The sequence below is a fragment of the Antechinus flavipes genome, chromosome 2, assembly GCF_016432865.1.
Source record: "Antechinus flavipes isolate AdamAnt ecotype Samford, QLD, Australia chromosome 2, AdamAnt_v2, whole genome shotgun sequence".
Taxonomy (NCBI): Eukaryota; Metazoa; Chordata; class Mammalia; order Dasyuromorphia; family Dasyuridae; genus Antechinus; species Antechinus flavipes.
In genome coordinates this window covers 263,558,355-263,578,644 of record NC_067399.1, presented here as the reverse complement: position 1 = coordinate 263,578,644, position 20,290 = coordinate 263,558,355, and the positions used below count along the sequence as shown (strand labels likewise).

The following is a 20,290-nucleotide window of genomic DNA, read 5'->3' as shown; positions in this document are numbered from 1 at the left end:
GATATGAAAATCATTAAACAAAGTTATCTCTGTTGCATCTTTAGGAATTCCATACATGTTCATGGAAATACCTATAAGAGAGTCTTTAAGGAGATATTTTATTCTTCCACAGTATATGCTATTTGCGAGGGGGGGAGGGGGAGAGGTCAACAAACAAAAAGCACAATGGGATCTTATTTTTTTCACCTTTCAGTTAATTGTGTGATTGTAAATTATTTTCTTTTTAGAAAAATATCTGCAACTCTACCTCTTCTCTTCTTACCTCTTTAGCAAAGATAGCCTCAATGCATTTGTACTCTACTAAATATTATATGGAGATAGGAAAGCAGACACTTATTGGTATTTTGCCTTTTTCAAGCAATAAGTTCCAAGTTCTCAGATGGGTCCTTATTAAAAATGGATCTTTCATCACAATGCAGTAAAAATTATAATTAATAAAGGATCACAAAAACAAATTTAAAATTAGTTGGAAATCAAACAACCTAATATTAAAGAATTCATGTGTTAAAGAATAAATAATAGAAACAATGATTTCATTAACGAGAATGACAATAAGACAACATATCAAAACCAACGAGATATAGCAGAAGCAGAAATTAGAGGAAAATTCATGTCTAAATGCTTATGTCAAAAGAACAAAGAATGAAATGGGGGTGCTATTTAAAGCTAAAAAAAGAATAAACTAAAAATCCCCAATTAAACACTAAATTGAAATGCTAAAAATTAAAGATGAGATTAATAAAACAGTATAAAACAACCTATTGAATTAATAAGTAAAATGAGAATTTTTTCACAAAACAATTGATTAATTTTATTTAAAAGGAGAAAAAAATCAAATCTATATTATTAAAAATGAAAAGTAGAACTACACAATTGATGAAGATGAAATTAAAGCAACTGCAAGGAGTCATTTTGCTCAATTACATACCAATAAACTTAACAATTAAATAAAATGCAAGAATATTTACAAAAATATAAACTGCCTATATTAGCAGAAAAGAAATAGTCCTGTTTTAAAAAAATAAATTGAACAGATCATAAATGAGTTTCTTAAGAAAAAAAGCACCAAGATCAGATGAATTTACATTCATCTACTAGATGTACTACAATTACAGTGAATTCTATTAAGTAGTTAAAGATCAACTAATTCTACTATTAAATTAATTATTTGGAATAGTAGGCAAAAAAAGAGATCCTACCAAACTGCTTTAATGAAACAAATATGACACTGATACCTAAGCCAGGAAGAATAAAAACAGAAAAAGAAAATTATAATCCAATTTCATTAATGAATATGGATGCAAAAATCCTAAATAAAATACTAGCTAAAAGATTACATTATAAAGATTATACATTGTGACCAAGTAGGGTTTATACCGAGTTTCCCCGATAAAAAGACACTTATTAAATTTTTTTGACAGAAAAACACCAGAGGGCTTATTTTCAGGGGAGGGCTTATTTTAATGAACATTGACAGCAATTTTAATAAACAGGTAAATGTGAACAACAAAAAAGTACCTTTATTCAATAATGATCATGTCATCTTCTTCAACAACATCATCATAAGTGTCCATACCCTGAATTCTATCCTGGATGTCTTGCGCCTCTATTTCCTTCAGAAGAAGTGGACCCAATCTGTCATGTCCAGCAATATAGCTCTCTTTAAATGAACATGTCTTGTCCAGGTAACCTGCTTGTAGTGCCTTGGCGACACAGCTGTCAGTAATTTTATCCTATGACTTCTTCACCCAAGTCACGACTTCTTGCAGACAGGGCTTCACAAAGTTTCCACGCTGATTTCTTTCCATTCTATTTTCAATGTAGTCATTGACTTCCATGCGCAAATGGTCCTTGAATGGCTTGTTTATTGCAATATCAAGGGTCTGGAGATAGGCAGTCATTCCTACAGGAATCATTACTTGATCTATTCTTCTCTCTGCAAGGAAGTTCTTCATTTCTTTAGCACAATGATTGCTGGCTGAGTTCTTCTTTTATCCTCCATCATGCCCCCTGAGTTCTTTTATCCTCCATCATGCCCCCTCACTCCTGCTTACATACCGGGTTTTTATGTTGTCCTGCCTCAGCTCTCCTCCACGGCACTGCTCTCAATGGCGCCAGCAAGCAAATCACTGGGAAAGAACAGGATGACGCGCTCACCGCTGCAGCTCTGATTGGAGGCAGCTCGCAGCGCAGCGTGCATTTCACCAGGGATGGGAGGAGAGGGGGAGGGGATGGTGCATACAGAGGGTACCATAATGTAGCATGGCACAGGGGATCACCTTCACTACAGTAGCAATCTCAATAGGGCTTATTTTCGGGGGAGGGCTTATTTTAGAGGAATCTTACACAGTAAGGGGAGGGCTTATTTTCGGGATAGGTTTTATTATCGGGGAAACACGGTACCACAAATGTAGTGTTTGACAAAAGAGAAACATCATATTATTATATTTATAAATGCAGAAAAAGCTTTTGATGAAAGACAATGCACATTTCCATTAAAAACACTTGAATATATTGGTATATATGGATTTTTTCTGACTTTGATTTAAAAAAAAAAATCATTCACCTAAAACTATCAGCAAGCATTTTTTTGTAATGGGAATAAGCTTGAAGCTCTCACAGATCAAGTGTAAAACAAAGATGCCCACCTGTTACCAATATTATTCAATATTGTATGGAAATTATAGCAATAGCAAGGAGAAAAAAATAGAAGAAATTAGAATAGGGAATGAGGTAAGAAAACTATATCTTTTTGTAGATGATAAAATGATGTACTTGGAAAATTCCAAAGACTCAACTAAAGAGCTAGTTGAAACAATAATTTTGACAAAGTATCAGGACACAAAGTAAATCCACAGAAATCATCAGCATTCTTTATATCACCAACAAAATCCAGGAAGAAGAGATATTAAGAGATATTCTGTTTAAAATAACTCTAGACAGCATAAAGTACTTGAAAGTACACCTTCCAAAACAAACCAAGGAACAATAGGAACAAAATTATAATTTTTATACAAGTAAATAATTAAAGAAATATTCATTACTCATGGGTGGGCAGAGACAGTAGAGTAAAAATTACAATTTTAGCTAAACTAATTTATATGTTCAACATCATCCCAATTATATTACCAACAAATTATTTCAATGAATTAGAAAAACACTAACAAAATTCATTTAGAATAACAAAAAATAAAATAATGAAGTCAAATTTTATACAGTATTAACAATACTATTTTAAGAACAACTTTGAGTAACTAAGTCATTTTGACTATTATAAATACCTAAATTAACTAAAGGACACATGAAGACACTATCTGAGAAAGATAGTGAAAGAACTGATAAATATAATAGGTATAGAATGTTTTTGTGTGTGATAAATATAATAGGTATAGAACGTTTTTGTGTGTGTGGATATACACATATAAACACACACACACATACATACATGTATTTGTTTCTAATGTTTGCCCTATTTATTATGGATGGGAGGGAGGAAAAAGGGAGAAAAGTGAAAATTGCTTAACTGTGTTATATATTTAAAAGGAATAGCAAGTTGTACATAATAGATCTGCGGTTTTATGTTCAATCATCTTTTTTTCTATTCTATTATGTTATGGAAATGCTTGGTCTCTTTCTTAAGTTCAGAATAAAAGTTTTTAAAAATTTAAAGGAAAAAATAAAAAAATTAATCTCTAAAACTTTAAAAATTATTGCCTCTAGCAAGAAATTCTCTTTTGTCCACTTAGTACAGCTTAGCTGCTCTTCCCATCTTTGCCTTGGTACAACTTTAACTCCCTCATGCAACACATCAAGGCTGTAATATTCAAGTTAACAAATATATTAGTTCTCCTGTCATTGCTAGAGGGGCAATGTAAGACAGTGGATTTGGAATATAGGGATCTGGTTTAAAATCTTAGATATACTAACTACCAATTATGTAACTCTTGGCAAATCATTTCATCTCTGAGTCTCATTTTCCTCATATATAAAATGAGGAAACTAGATGGCTTCAGATATGACTTTGTTCTAAATTTATGTTCCCATGAACCAGATGTTACTATAATATTCCATCTAATCTTTTGCTTAGTTATAAAACACCTTATGGCCCAAAGGTAGTATCTTGGTAAGTACTACTGCACATTTGATATTAAAAGTGTCAAACAAGCCTTAGAATACAGGAAGCTAAGCTTAGGGCTGGCTATGCTTAATGAAATAGCATATCAAGTGAGATCAAATAGTTGCTGATTTCCACTGGAGATGTGTATCTTTCAGTAAATGTCTCTAATCTCATATTCATATAGGGACAGCTAGATGATATAGGGGAACAGAGTACTGGGTTTGAAATAACAAAGATATCTCTCTGAATACTACTCCCCCTACTCATCAATCTATTCTGATAGTATCTGCAATGCTGTTGGGATTCAAAGGAGACCCAAAAGGTTGGAGCTGCAGACCAGTGTCATGAAGCTTCTTAAAAGAATTTGCAGGCTTGGACCCATCTCCAAGCCAAGAGGCAAAGTTTATTATAATTGCAATGTTAATTACAGCAGGCTAAGTTCCAAATGAATTTACCAAAGAACCAGGAGCAAGAAGATAAATTTATAGGGAAAAGTTAGAGACCATGGCACTTCATGCCATTCAAATGTTCATTTTATGGCTTACAGGTAGATTTGAGGAGTTGTCTGCAAAGCACCTCATTATTATCTCAGAAACTTTGTTATTATTGACTAATTGATGGTTATCTGACAACCAGCAACATTAGTGAAACTATAGTGCTTCCAAGGCCAGGGGATCTTCCCCTCTAGAAGCTAGGGAGAGAAATATATCATTTTTAACTACATCACTCCCAAAGCCAGGTGGCTTTAGAATTACCTTTATGTCTGTCCTTCAAGCTACACCCTATTAATCTCCCCTCAGCATTTGGGACCCAAATTCATTTGGGACAAAGGGATGAAGGTCTCATCTTCTGGAGTTTCATCAGGCTAAGTGGTATAGAGTTGGCCCTGCCTAGTAGGGTCCAGATTGAGGAGGGAAGACATGTGACTCGAAGATGTTGGCAGCAGCATCCAGGTTAAGCCGAGTCTCAGAATAAGGTAGCAGATGATAGGCTGGACAAGTAGTTGGTAGTTCATGAGGCTGGAAAAAACAAAGTTCACAAGCAGATAGTGAACAAGGGGCCAAAAATAAGCAAAAAAAAAAAAAAATCATCAAAAGTGAAGATAGTATGAGGGTTACTAGGGACACTAACAAGGAATCCCACCTAGAAGAAGACTTAGGGAAGGGGGAGATGAGGTTGTCACAAATGTCTTGAATCCAGCCAGTTTTTTCTAATACCCACTCAGTACAAAGCTCAACCTTCCCTGAAGTTGATGTACATACATCAGGAGTGTTGGCGAGGGCCCAATCACCACCACTAGAGGCAAGAAAATAGCTCAAGGCCAATTGGTTCTAAAACCATGTAAGCAAGAGAGTCCAGGGATTCCTGGATCTCTCAGAAAGTGTGAAGTTTCATTGACTAATTGATTGTAGCAGTCAGATTTGAAAGGATATTCTCATGTTCTAAATATCTAACCCCAGAAACTATCATTGTTGTAGCTTTCCTTAAATATCAAATTACATTTTCTCCAAATTCCCGCTTTTTGACTCCTCAAAGGTATAGGGGCAGTAGATGGAAAAGTGGCAATATACACAGTGAAAGGAGTTCCCAGGCCTAGGGTGCAAGCACCATAATGTGTAAAAGGTGTGACGCACTGGGGAAAAAGGATGACAAGCAGAGTGGAGATGATAATCTTAAATGCCTCAGTCATAGCTTGGGTCATTTGAGAAGTGAGAATGAGCTATTGTTCTGTAAAGAGCTGGGCAAGTCAAAACAAGGTATGATCACCTTTAGCAAAAACTTTGATTCTTCCTGAACCTTTTCAGTCTAGAAAGGGAAGGCTTTTACCCAATTAATAAAGGTGTCAACAAAAGCTGTTTAAAATCCCTGCAAGGAGGCATATGTGTAAAATCTATCTGCTAATCTTCTCCTGAGTACGTACCCCTCCTCTGGATGGGCTTCAAGACAGAAGGGGAAAGGTGGAGGAGATTAGTAGCTCCTTCAGGATTTATTTGGGCACATATAGGGCAGGCCTGACAGACCTGTTTAATTATTTCTCCCAGCTTGTGACTGGTGAAAATAGGTTTCACAAGGGACTGGAGGTCATTCTTTCCCAAGTAGCTTGGTATAAGCTAAAGAGAAAATTTCACTGGCTTACCTCTGGGATTAAAAGCTGGGCTGAAGGTGTTGAAACCACCCAGAAGGAGAAACAGCCTAACCCCTTTCTTTAGCAAGGCCTATTCCTGGGAGCTATATGAGGGAGTATAGAAGTCAGAGAGTTAGGGAATCAAAGGTGCCATGATCAGGTACAAATGGCAGCAACATGGGTTGCTGAATCTGCAAGCCTGCTTGCCTTAGCCTGAAGTGAATCCCCCTTCTGCTGACCTTTACAAGGCATAACAGAAACTTCTCTAGGTCCATGTACAGCTTGCAGTAATTGTAGAATTCCCCTTGAATACTTAATAGAGGAATGTTTGGCTGTCAAAAATCCTCATTTTTTTCATTTCATTTTATGAATGAGTTTGACCCTCTGAGCAGAGATCCCAAGGGATTGGCTTAGCCTCCAAGGTCCTATTGAGGCCACAGAGTAAATTGCCTTCCTTTCCCCATTTTCAAGAAAACTGGACCCATTGATAAACCATTCACTATTTGGGTTATGAGAGGAATGTGCCTCAAGTCAGATCACTGGAGTAGACAAAATCTAAAACTTCCTCACAATTGTGAATGACATCACTGAAGCCTTCCTCCACTCTGTGAAGGGGGAAAAAGATATTGCACACCCTCATAGTTGAAGGCAAACTGATAAGGCTTTCACCTCATTCCTATTGTTCCACACCCAGTAATTAGCAATTTTAGGTTTAACATGATGACAATAATGCTAAATAACTTAATTAACAATTTTAGAATTTCATAATAGCCAAATAGTCTTAGCTGTAATTTCCTCTTAATTTTCTAGCAAATATTGAAATATTCCCTAAATTACATTTACAAAACATTATAGAAGAAGGTTAACAAGACTAAATAAACTTTTCACAATGAGTGTAAACTGTTTGCATTTTGGCTTTTCTTCCTAGGTTATCTATACCTTCTGAATCCAATTCTTCCTGTGCAACAAGAGAACTGCTCGGTTCTGCATACATATATTGTATCTAGGATATACTATAACATATTTAACATGTATAGGACTGCTTGCCATCTAGGGGAAGACGTGGAGGGAGGGAAGGGATAAGTTGGAACAGAAGTGAGCACAAGGGATAATGTCGTAAAAAAAATTACCCAGGCTATGTTCTGTCAATAAAAAGTTACAATTTAAAAAGGAAAGAAAGAAAGAAAGAAAAATAAATATATAAATAAATGAACTTTCCACCTTTTAGTTGTTCAGCTTATTCTGTCTCTAGGCTACTGTAGCTTTGGAAGTTCTCGGGAGGGTTCTGGCTTCCCCTCCTGTTCCCTTAAATAATTTTACCTTTTGTTTTAGGGAGAAAACAAGACAATTTTAAAAACTGAGATAGAGCAGAATCATGAAAAACGAATGAGTCTCATATAATGTACAATCAGGTTTCCAATTTTAACATACACACTATTTTAAAAGTAATTTAAATTTTAACTTTAATTTATGAGATTCCCTAAATTATAATTAAATATTCCAGACAAATTGAATTGCCATCTGGTAATTTTCCAATTCATACAAACCATTTCTTTTTTTTTGAGCCAGGAAAGGGATAAGTGCCAGTTTTTACTGATTGGGTCCTCAGAAGTCTGACTCCCTGCAACGAAAAAGCAGGATGTTTTGTTGCTCCAATTTTTTAAAGCAGCAACAAATTGCTTTTCTGTTTTCCTAAAGTTCACAAATTCTTCAATCTTCTGTTAACACTATCAGTGCAAGTAAATTACAACTTAAACATATCCTTTTAATAGGCTTTGATTAAAGCTCCTTTTTTTTTCTTTTTCTTTTTTTTTTATTTTCAAAACATATGCATGGATAATTTTTCAACATTAAGCCTTGCAAAACTTTATGTTCCAATTTTACTCCTCCTTCCCTCACTCCCTCCCCTAGGTTGCAAAAAATCCAATATATATTAAATATGGTAAAAAAAAAAAAGTTAAATCCAATATATGCATACATATTTCCACAATTATCATGCTATGCAAGAAAAATCAAATCAAAAAGGAAAAAATGAGCAAAAAATAAAATGTAATCAAACAACAACAGAGTGAAAATGCTATGTTATGATCCACACTCATTTCCCACAATCCTTTCTCTGAGTGTAGATGGCTCTCTTCATCACAAGATCACTGGAACAGGCATGAGTTAACCTATTATTGAAAAGTCCTATATGATGATCATTTCTGATGGATGTGGCTCTCTTCAACATTGAGATGATTCAAATCAATTCCAATTGTTTAGTGATGAAGAGAGCCATCTACACCAGAGAAAGGATGGTGGGAACCGAGTGTACATCACAACATAATATTTTCACTTTTTTGGTTGTTGCTTGTTTGCATTTTATTCTGCTGCTGTTGCTTCTTTTTTTTTTTTTTTTTTTTTTTACTGGTTTGATTTGACTTTTCTTGTGCAGCACAATAATTGTATAAATATATATGCATATATTGGATTTAACATATATTTCTACCATGTTTAACATATATTGGACTACTTGCCAACTAGAGGAAGGCATGGAGGAAAGGAGGGAAAATTGGAACACAAGATTTTGCAAAGGCTAATGTTAAAGAATTGTCCATGCATATGTTTTGAAAAATAAAAAGCTTTTGGCTGTGTGACTCTGGGCAAGTCACTTAACTCCAATTGTTTCAGAAGAAAGAAATTAAGAAAGAAAGAAAGCTTTAATAAAAAAAGTAGCAGTTTTAAAAGAGCTATTACTATCATATCTCAAATAACAAATTTCACTGTATGGAGCATATTTTATTTCTCTCTCTCTCACCTTTCTATTCATGTATTCCAGCTGCAGTCAGGGAAGAAGAAAGAGATTGTCTTTCCATTATGCCCTATCCTCCTCCTTCTGGGGAGCCCAGGTGTGGCAATCTTTATTTAAATTTGCTTTCAAATTAATTTATATTACAAATAATTTACAATTTATAATTACAAATCATTTATCTCCACACTGGTCTTATATGTTCGTCACATCTAAAAAACCATATAAAATGATCAACTATGAAGCAATTATATCCAATAAAAGTTAACATTCATAGAACATTTGCTTTATGCTAAGCACTTCTGCAATAATTTGATTTTCAAACAATCATTATTATTTCTCTTTACAAATCAGAAAACTGGGCAGAGATAAAATAATTTGCCATAAATTACATAGCTAATACATTTCTGCAACTGAAACAGAGAATGGTGGACTTACCAAAAGCAGAGGCTGGTGGCTGGGGTAGCTGGTGCCAGACTCTCAGTTTCAGGTGCCAGGACTCAGGCAATGCTGACCATGAAGCATGATCCCCATTCTCACCCCCCACCCCTCAAACTGAGTTGGAGAAGTGCTTGGGCAAGGTGTGTGGGGTCACCATTGCTGTTGCTGCTTCCTCCATTTCTATAGGTGGGGCAGAATTTGAATCTCTCTACAATTCTTCAGCATTCTCTTTTCTTAATCTGAGATGAGATGAGAGAGGCTATTTAGAGGGACATGGGCTACATTGATCTTGATAACAGTCCCCAAAACCGAGATTCTCAGGACTCTAGGAAATGCAGCATGCTGAATGATCAGGATTGTGGAGTGGGTCTCTACCTTCTGAGGTGCTACCTTAGCCTTTAGTAAAGTGAACCAAATTTTCCTTTCCCAATGAGAGCAGAAGGGGATTCCAGAGTCAAGGAAGGGTTAGCAAAAAGTTTCAATTTACCTAGGTTTGGTTGTTGTTTTTTTCACTCTCCTTTCAGAATGGGGTAAATTCCTGGAATTATCCCGATGTCTCAGGAATTTTTTCCCTTGCAAACTTAAAATGACTAATTGCCAAATTCCTTAATCATTGGTCTCAAAACCTTGAGAATTTGCTAAAATGTTATTTTAGTGGTTCTATAATTTTAATTAGCTACCTTTATTTCTGTAGTAACCAGCTTGGGCAGAACTGGGGTCCACTAGACAAAAGTCAGACTTTTCCCTTTCAAAGATTCTAAGAAATCTTTCCCAGCATTCTAACTACAGCATATAGTTGTTTTTGTTTTTTTTAAAGCTCCATTTTAAATCTTTCCAGGTAACAAAATCTAGCTCACAGAACAAACAAGATGCAGATATTCTGCACAAAGACGCAGACACAGACAAAAATGACATAGAAGAGGACTGTCCCATCTTTGCCAAAAGCCATAAAATTTCTATTCCTATTGCACCTTGCCTACTTTAGTATCTCAAGGAGGATAAAAAGATGGCAAAGGTTCCTTAGTCAGGAGGGAACCTATGCCAAGAATTGCAAGAACTCTCAAAACTAGGCATCCTCAATCAAGGAAAAGTTTGCTCAGTGTGGGGCTTCTGATGACTCAACAAGCCTTCTGGGGTGCTTGGAGGGTCCCAGCTATAGGATAGAGGGGAAAAAAGAATGGGAGGGGCTTACCTTGACATGGAGGGGGTGAAGTCAGGGGAAAGCAGATTCTCCCTATACAGGGCCATCAAAGGTTGGTGTTCCAGACTGGTGTCTGGAGGTGTTTCAAAAGAATTTGCAGGCTCGAACCCATCTCCACGTCAAGGAGCAAAGTTTATTTTAACTAATGCCAATTACAGCAGGCTAAGTTCCAAAAGAATTTAGCAAAGACCAAGGAGCAAGAAGATAAAACTGAAGAAAAAAGTTAGAAACCAGGTTCTTCATATCACTGATATGCTAATTTTATGGCTTATAGGTGGATTTGAGAAGTGGTCTGGTATGCACCTCATTATTGTCTCAGAAACTCTGTAATTATTGACTAACAGATTGTTATCTGACAGCCTGCAATAAAGGTAGAACTATATCACTACTAAGGCCAGAGGAACTTGGGTTATCACTTCATCTCCCCTAGAAGCTAGGGGCAGAAATATATTATTTTTAACTACATTACTCCTAAAGCTAGGTGGCTTTAGGATTATTGCTACACGTCTCTTAGAAGCTGTACCCCATCAATGCTTAAAACCTAGTGTTTTATCTCTCTGTAAGAAATAATGAAATTAATTTCTCAACTCTTATATTTATTATTATTAATAATAATATTATACATATTGATGTTCCTTCAAGTACCCAAACTTCCCAATTCCTCCATCTATTTGCCATGGTCTGCTCCTACATTTCCCCTCAAATAGCCACAGATAGTTGTAACCATTGGCCTTACAGTGTTCTACTTTAGAGTTCATGAACTCTGAAATTTTTTTTATTTAATCATAATTCTTTTTTATTCCATCTTTCTTCTTCCTTAGGATCTCTAACACTATTCTTTGTCCTCCCTTTCCCAGATCATTATCTCAGGCTACAAATCATATTTTCCAATCTTCACTATCTCAATCCCTTTGGGAATCAGTTCAACCGTATACTATCAGTGCACTACTACTACTGTAACTATACTATAACTATACTAATACTATACCTCTTCACTCAATTCTTGCCTCCTTGCCCTATTATTTATAAGCAAGAAAATTATGTATCATAATTATATATTACTTATACTCATTGCCAAATTCAGTAACCCTGGACTGCTTCCACCATCTTATTCCTTTTCTCCTAATTCATTTCCTGAAGAATAAATCTGGAGAAAGTCATGAGCTATGTCGATTAACTCACTAAAACATCAGATTGTTCTGTAATAGGGATGGTGGCTGCGGGAGAAGGCGAAAAGAGTAGCGTGCGTGCGTGTGCGTGTGCGTGCGTGTGTAAGGGGCGGCAGTAAGGTCCCTCTTCAGGTCCCTCCTTTGCTTCAGATCCTCAGCCTTGGGACTCACACCTTCTACCCCAGAACCTCAGAATGGAACGTGGATCAAGGGGCTCCTCCCTAAATGTCTACTTAAAAAGGGCCCCAGGTCATCCGTCTTTTCTTGTTTCCCACCTGCTGGGGATGGCGGGGGGGAGGAGGGGGGAGACCACAGGCGAAGAGCGGGGAATTGGTGAGGAGCAAAAGAAGGATAGGGAAAAAGCAGGGCGGGCCGCAGCATTATCCAGTAGAGAGTATCAAAAGCCACAAAATAATAAGACTCAGCCCCTTTAAAAAAGCTCCAAGCTCCGCCCCTTTCTCTCTCTCTCTTTCTCTCTCTCTCTCTGTCTCTCTCTCTCTCTCCCACGCATGTTCAGTTCTACCCTTCGGGCTTTCTGGAGGACTGAACAGGACCAGAAGTGACGTGTCCGACTGATCCGGAAGTTATATTCGGCAGCCGAGGACGGGGCTTTGCAAGGCCGTACTCTCGGCGTTTTGGGTTGTTTCCGCTGGAGGGCGGTCGGAGTTTCCGGTGCATCCCGGGAAAGTACGCGGTCCGAACCGGCTTCCTTCTCTGCGACTTTAGGAGGCAGCCGTTGCCATGACGACCCAAGCAAGTTTGGTGGCAAACCGAGGCCGGCGTTTCAAATGGGCGATTGAGTTGAGCGGCCCCGGGGGAGGCAGCAGGTGAGGTGTGAACGGGACCAAGGATTGGGGGAGGAGGGGAAAGACTCATTCTCTGCCTGCCTCGGCAGCTCCCGGAAGACGGAACCTCGTTCAGCATACGTACCCTTGCTTGCTAGGCGCTAAGTAGGAGTGAGAGGCCTAGCGCCCATCTACCCCACCCCTCCTAGTGTGACAAGAAAGAGGGACACTCATCCAGGAAAAATAGTTTTTTAAGGTATTGGAGGAAGGGGGAGGTCTTAAAACATTTTAGGAAGGAATCGGGGAAGTGACATCTTATGGGGTCTTGAAGAAAAGGGCGGATTTAGACTGATGTAGATTGAATGGAATAAGATAAATCATAAAATCAACAAACATTAAGAACCTACTGTGTTTCAAGCACAAGAGTTCATTTTAGTCTTGGAGGATAGGGTAAGAACAAGGGACAGTAGTCCAGTTCAGGTGAAACAGGAAAGAAAATAAAACACCTGGCAGGGAACCGGATTGTAGAAGATCTTGATTGCTAGTCAGTCTCGGGTTTTTTATTATAAGCTTACTACATGCTGAGTACTTTAAGCACTAGCTTAAAATACAGGTTCTATCTTCAAGGAATTCAAGTACTGATGTGAGAGATAACATCTGAAATATTATCTACAGACATACTTCATAAATTGGAGGCAGTCACGGAGGGAAGGTAGGTTTTGACCTAAAACAAGGAAGCCAGGGAAGTCAAAAGGGAGAAAGCATTCTTGGCCCAGAAAAAAGGCATGGAGTCTGGAGATGGAAGGTAGCCAGTGTCCCTGGATCATAATATATGTGAAGGTGAGCAAGGTGTAAGAAGGCCAAAAAGGAAAGTTGCCAGGCTGTGAAATGCGAAATTAAAAACAGCATTTCATTCTGGGAATAATAGGGAATCACTGAAGTTTATTGAATAGGGGATTGATTTGTCTTCTGGAGGATGGAATGGAGTGTAGAAGAGACCTGGGGCAGGAGATAAATTAGGAGTTTATACTTATTAGCTAGGTATTTTGGGCATGAGTGATGAAATCAATTGTGCATTAGGAATATTACTGTGTATCCCATTGATGATAAGGATGAACCTGAAAGAGGCACAGGCTGGAAGATAGGAGACTTAAGTCTTTCTCACCTGCAGTCCATCCTTCACAATGATGCCAGATTATAATTTCTTTAAACATAGAACTGATGATGTGATTCCCCAATTTAATCAGTTTCAGGGCCTTCCTATTTCCTCTGGGATAAAATAAACTTCTGAGCTCCATAGTCTTACAGCTTCTTTACAACTTCAGTGGGTATTATTCTTCCTACACTTTGCAATTCAGGCAAACTGAACTTTTCCCTTACACAGATATGCCATCTTCCCTCTTAGTGCTTTTGCACTGAATGTCTTACATCCTGGAATGCACTCTTTCCTTATTTACCTCCTCTGAATACCTCTCTTGATGAAGATGCAACTTAAGAGCCATCTTCTGTATTTAATTTTTCCTTATCTCTCCACCTACTAGTGTTCTCCCTGTCAAACTACTTTCCATTTAGTCACTTTGTATATATTTCTCTTTGTTGTGTATATTTTTATGTATTCTTGTTCCTTGCAAGGATTGTTCTATTTTTTTATACGTTTAGGTCTAGCATCTAACAAGAGTGTCTATCACAAAGAAGGCACTTATACCTGAAGACTTAGTTATATTAGAATTAGGAAAGGACCTCAGATATCATCTCGCCTTAAATCCTTCCTTTTGTAGATAATCCCAAATCATGAACATGGGAGTGACTGGGAAAGTGATAATGTTACTAACCCAGAAAGAGGTTACAGAAAAAGGCAGGGTATTTTTTGTGGGGGAGAGGGAGAAGGGGAAGCTCATGATGGGAGGAGGGGTGAGATTTCATGGGAGATGAGATTGGGAAAACCTCTAGCCTCTGCTTCTTGGTTTGTTCTTTAGGGGCCGAAGTGATCGGGGCGGTGGCCAGGGAGATTCCATGTATCCAGTGGGTTATCTGGACAAGCAAGTACCAGATACCAGCGTTCAGGAAACAGACCGAATCCTAGTAGAGAAGGTATAGAGACATGAATAGGTGTTCATTGCCTTTGAAACTTTTGCACTTTACCTTTCTTCAATAGTGAATAGAGTATCCCTTTAAAGATAAAGATCTATAAAATATAACTTTGGGTCTTTTAGAGGCAACTTTTGGGACAAAAGGGGGCAGGAATAAGGACCAACACCATCTCTTTCCTCCACCAGTAGAAGCTGGAGAAAATGGGACCTGAATAACCCCTTGGAAGATAGTCTAAAAATTTTAATAAGTAGGCCTCTCACTGCTATTTTTTAATATTCAGATGAAAGATCCTCAGATGAGCAGCAGAAAACTAATTTGAGAAGATATTCTGCTGACAAACCTTGGTGAAGATAACAATGGTAATTGGTTTGGGGGATATTAGTAGTTGATAAATGTAAAATAACCATGTTTCTTCTAGCGTTGCTGGGACATTGCCCTGGGTCCCCTCAAACAGATCCCGATGAACCTTTTCATCATGTACATGGCAGGCAACACTATCTCCATCTTCCCTACCATGATGGTGTGTATGATGGCTTGGCGGCCCATTCAAGCACTTATGGCCATTTCAGCCAGTAAGTATTCTGAGTGCACAGTTTTTTCAAAAAGTTTTACCACAGTGGGAACCACAGTGTTTTCCTCATTGTCTTTGGGGAACAAAAGCCAGTTTATTAGAGGGTATACCCATTGAAGTAACTTGAGACAAAGTCCTTTGTTAGCAAAAAGTGAGGATAAATTGCTATATTTGAGTTTCTTGTTTTTCTATAATCCTCAGTTCCTCATTAAGTGGCTCAGTCTTAGTATGACCTTGTATGTATTAGTCTGTGGTATCTTGGATCTATGTTGATAGATTCCTTTCATTGCTATCGCAGCTTTCAAGATGCTGGAGAGTTCAAGCCAGAAGTTCCTGCAGGGATTAGTCTATCTCATTGGGAACCTCATGGGGTTGGCTTTAGCTGTCTATAAATGTCAATCCATGGGGTTGCTGCCCACACATGCATCAGACTGGTTGGCTTTCATTGAACCCCCTGAGGTAAGGCAAAAAAATAAAAATTTAAACCTTAGGTTGAGGTGTAATTGGTAGCCAATTGGATCAACTACCTTATTTGTCAGAAGTTGGGGTTGGTATTAGAAAACCAAACTTGGAAAATAAGGCACATAAGAAGCTTCAGAAAATGTTTAAGTATATCGAAAACAGGAGAACATGGGGTGAAAGATTAAAGGAACTCAGTAATAAACTATGCTATGACTTTTATCATTTTCTTTTTTCTTTTCAGAGAATGGAATTCAGTGGTGGTGGGCTACTCTTATGATCAGGGGAAAACGTGATTTGGCACCCCTCTCATATTTGGATCTCATTTGGTTTTTGTCAGTTGTATCTTCTCAGCATATCAGTTTGTTCTGCTTTGCAAAGGTTTTTTTGTGATGAAATGAAGAATGAGTTCTTTTCTCAAAGGTAAAAAAGAACAAAGTGTAGAGTCAGCATAGCAACGAAGAAAAACTACGGAGATGCTCCTGGCTGAAAATAATGTAAAAAAACTTTATTTATGATTCTAATACAGAGCAAAAACATCAAAACCATAATTCCATGTAAACAAAAGAGTGGCTGCTTCAGCCTCTCCTCTCAATAAATTAAACTACTCAGAACAGCTCTTGAGAAAGAGAACAAAGTTGCATGAGTTCCCTTAATTCCATTTTCCTTAAAATAAAGATTCTATCTCTAAATGAATGATATTAAAGGAGACAAATACTGCTGGAGACACTTTTGGGAGATTTGAGAAACTAATGCTAGTTTCAGATTATACATGATGAGAAGAAGAAAAAAAAAGTATTAATACCAGACTGAACCTGGGCATTTTCTACCATATTATTTTTATTTAACTTGGGGACAGAGGAAGGCAACTGTGCTTAATCCACCACAGGGTAGTAAATGGAATTCTTAGGGAGAGGCAGTCCCCAGGTGCCTCAATAAGCTTGAGGCATATATGAATATGAAGTAGTGATCTTTCCCCTGCTAAAAAACTGGCCTCGGTATGTTTTTTAATCCTCCTAGTGAAGGCATAGACCAATAGCAAGAGGATGTTTGACACTACATTCCCTAGGAATATTATGGCTAAATCTCCAAATTTGATCTTGTCCCAAAGGCAGAAGGTTTTCCCCTCTCTTACCTCTGTAAAAGCAAATAGCCCACTTCCCTAAGGTGAATTCTCTTGTTGAGTTTTCGGTATTGCTCTACTTTGCAATGATTGAGAGGCATTTTGTAGACACAAGACAAAATATACACATATACAATGACTGATAGAGAAATGGGAGTGAGAGTCTGGATGGAACAATACTATGTAACAGTAATTAAAAAAAAACATTAGATATATGGAGGTAGAGGGGCTATACAAATAATCTCTAGTTTCCTCATCCCTTTAAAATATTCTCACTATAAACTTCAGGGAGAATTCCCTTAAAACGTTTCATTTTTCTCTCTAAATTATGTTTAACATAATTTACCTGACCTCTAAAAAAATCACCCTTTTGGGGTGGAAAATGCTTAGAAAAACTAAAAAGTCCCAGCAGGAGATGAAATTATTTTTTGGAGTATCAGGCTGCAAAGTTCTGCCTTGGGCAGAGCAAGGGAGAGAATCTCTGTTACTGAACTCTGGTCCATACCATAAATAATTAATAGAGGGATACAAGAATAAAAGGTGCAACACAAGCTATAAACATTCACTACTACTCCTTTCCTGATATCTTGGAAGAGGAAACTAGAACTAGGACTGGTTAAATACTTTGTTCTATCCATGGAAGTCAGGAATTAAAGTTGACTCGTTTTTTGCTATTCATAATTTGCATGTGGCTACTAATGATTTTCTTCAGTTATACTGAATGGTTGCCTTTTCTGTCCATGGAGCTACCTGAATCATGAATGTACAATCATCTGTTGCACATTCTGAATCTAAAAGGGCTTATTTCAAACGCCATTGAGTAAAATTTAATCAAGTAGTAGCTTACTCCATGAAATAGCCATGGGCCTAGGCAAGGAGGAATGTTACCTATACATGCATGAATCTCTGTAACAGAAAGAAAGATAGGCTAACTTCTGGTCTCTGAAATTATTGTCACAGATATATAAGGCAAAGATTTTCTATGCCTGGAAACAATATCTTGGTGACTGGCAAGGAAAAAAAAAAGAATATTTAACTTGTAAAATTACCCCCTCAGTTCAGTCCTTCATAGCATCCCTAAAATGTAAAGGAAATTGGCAATCACAAGGTTTTTAATTGATCTCTTAAGTCCAGAGCCAGATCTTTACAGAGTAAAAGAGGAAATTGAGGAAAAGGTCAACGCTGTCCTTTACCTCCCATCATAAAACAAAACCAAGCAAAAACCCCACTTTTAAAATTATTTGTACTGTGTTATCAACTTCCCTACTTTACCTCTCAACTCTAAAACCTAGGCCACACAAAATGAGGAACCTGGAACTTCTTAAACAAGGCTAATGCCAATTCATATTCTGAGCCACTTGAGGAAAAACAAAGAGAATTTAGCAACTCAGTTATTTTGGCACTGTGAATTAAGGTATGGCACCAGAATTTTGAATTCCATTGCTGAATTCACCTTTAAAATATAGGCCTATCTTACTTAAAGTGATCTTACAATCCTTATAGCATATCAGCCAGTCTCCTTGTCTGCTCTTGTGGCTCTGTACTATGCCTAATAAACAGAAAGATGGGAAGGAAAGTAAGAAAAGCCCAGTTAAGTTTCTCATTACATACATCCAGTTTGTTTATTTTACCCAAGTCACTCATAAATATCCATGGACTATAGTTGTTATCAGTCTGAGCAGTTAATTGGGGTTTGTATGAATGATTCAATCACCTAGACAATACACTTTCAAAAAAAAGGTAATTTCCAGTGTATCATTGCCTTATAGTAATACTACAGAATGGGCCAAATTTGGAAAACTTGAAACATTCATTGTACATACAATGTACACACATGCTTTAACCTGGGATCAGACTAAAGAGCAGCATCTATTGGGAATAAGTTTTTTAAGTTCTTGCAGAAAGGGCTTTGTGTATATGGTTGTTTCACTCTTTGCAGTACCACAATATAGAATGAGGTTCTTGGAAGGCAAGCGGAATGAAGATGAATTGAGAAAATTCTCCATATGGGTTTGTTACAGAGAAACTGAGTTGCCATATACTTGTGGCTGTAGATTTTTTTTGTTGGAATTTAACATTTTTCTGAGCATTATCCTTGTGATAAATATCCTGGAATTCAGGATCACAATTGAGTAAATGTTTCTGAGATCCATCTTGCAGCTTTAGTCTTGCCCAAAGCAAAATGACTGCCTCCTGTTCTATTTAAATTTACACTTTGATTCTGGCTCCTTTCTGCCTCATCTCTTTTTGCTTTCTAATTATAATGTACACTAAGCTGGGCAATGACAAGATTTTTAGGCTCCACTTGTGATGAGGGAGAGACTCGCATTTATGCACTGCTTTTTAGTCATCAAACATTTTACACACCTCATTTGACTTGCTTCTTTTAGAGGAAGAATGAGGGGTCAGATGGGAAGAAGGGCAACGCCAACTCCCTTTGCATTAAACACAGGGACAAAGGAGGTCTTGAGGCTCAGCTCCGCAAAAGTTCAGCATCACATATACAAAAAACAGCCCTCTAATCCAGTGGGAATGGCAGCAAATAAAGTGCCAGATCATCTGAGATTTTTGTGGAGAATTGAAACCTGTGAGGAGGGTTAGGTTAAGTGCAGTTAGGAGTAGATGGTGATCACTTCACTGCCACCTCCTCTTACAAGGAGGACCCGCTCTAGCCCTTCTGTAAGCACCTCCAGGAACTCCATATCTATACAAATACGTTAAGGAAAACAATCTGAGCCAGAACCCCAGCACATTCAATTTGGCATCTTGATACCCAAAGACTTTTTATCTATCTTCAAAGAATTGAAAAACAAGGATTACTAATAAAACATGGTTTCCCAGCTAGGATTAGAGAGGAAAATTGACCTTTGGATCCATTTTGGTCCTGTACAAGAATAATCCAGGAACCTAGTCATTTTATTTTCCACATTGAACATCTTCATTTTATACAAATCTGTCTCAATAGCTATGGATTAACCCATGCTGTGTTTTCATATTCACCCTTAAGAGGCAATGATAAAAACCAGAAATCTATTGAAGCATCTAATATTTGTTTCTAAGATTAATTTTTTGACATAATTTTTATCACTTTTCTCTTTCTCACCAATAGTTCTTGCTTACTCCTCTTTATGAGGTGGTGGATAAAGGATCAGTGCATCTTGTAGCCCCATGGGGTGTGCATCCTGAATTGCTCCTTGTTTGTAAATGGGGAAAAGAATCTTTTTCTTTCATGTATACAAAGCTTTTTATTAGAAGAGAAGCTGTTTAAGAGTAGATGGGATAAGGGTCCAGATGAAAAAAATGAAATCTATTCCAGAAAATCTCCACTTTACAGAAGCCCTTGTCTAAATTTAAAAAGTGATGAAGTATATCTGGCTTTACTTCTGTGGATTTCAAAATACTTTTGGTTACCTTATACAG

At 37.4% G+C, this 20,290-nt stretch overlaps 2 protein-coding genes and 2 long non-coding RNA genes across 8 annotated transcripts in view; 1 reads left to right on the top strand and 3 right to left on the bottom strand.

Moving 5' to 3' along the window:
- Positions 1-785: 785 nt before the first annotated feature.
- LOC127549179 (uncharacterized) lies at positions 786-6,593 on the bottom strand. 2 transcript variants are annotated; one of them, XR_007950529.1, is made up of 3 exons: positions 6,255-6,593; positions 4,873-5,136; positions 786-2,129 (listed from the first exon to the last, which is right to left on the bottom strand). It is a non-coding gene; the product is annotated as an uncharacterized LOC127549179 (long non-coding RNA). The 2 variants fall into 2 exon arrangements; XR_007950528.1 differs by having other exon boundaries at positions 6,482-6,593.
- Positions 6,594-7,291: 698 nt separating this feature from the next.
- On the bottom strand, positions 7,292-12,304 carry LOC127549180 (uncharacterized). The gene is made up of 3 exons (XR_007950530.1): positions 10,664-12,304; positions 9,469-9,710; positions 7,292-7,863 (listed from the first exon to the last, which is right to left on the bottom strand). It is a non-coding gene; the product is annotated as an uncharacterized LOC127549180 (long non-coding RNA).
- Positions 12,305-12,428: 124 nt separating this feature from the next.
- Positions 12,429-16,384, top strand: EMC4 (ER membrane protein complex subunit 4). Its single transcript, XM_051977005.1, has 5 exons — positions 12,429-12,668; positions 14,603-14,717; positions 15,136-15,289; positions 15,587-15,747; positions 15,992-16,384. The coding sequence occupies exons 1-5, from the start codon at positions 12,583-12,585 to the stop codon at positions 16,025-16,027; spliced, it is 552 nt and encodes a 183-aa protein (XP_051832965.1). The 5' UTR covers positions 12,429-12,582; the 3' UTR covers positions 16,028-16,384.
- The window catches only part of SLC12A6 (solute carrier family 12 member 6), a 104,209-nt gene continuing 100,153 nt past the window's right edge, over positions 16,235-20,290 (bottom strand). For all 4 annotated transcript variants that reach the window (XM_051976980.1, XM_051976981.1, XM_051976982.1 and 1 more), the window contains one exon: positions 16,235-19,574. In XM_051976980.1, coding sequence (XP_051832940.1) covers positions 19,483-19,574 — 92 coding nt within the window. In that variant the 3' untranslated portion in view covers positions 16,235-19,482. The remainder of the gene's footprint in view (positions 19,575-20,290) is intronic.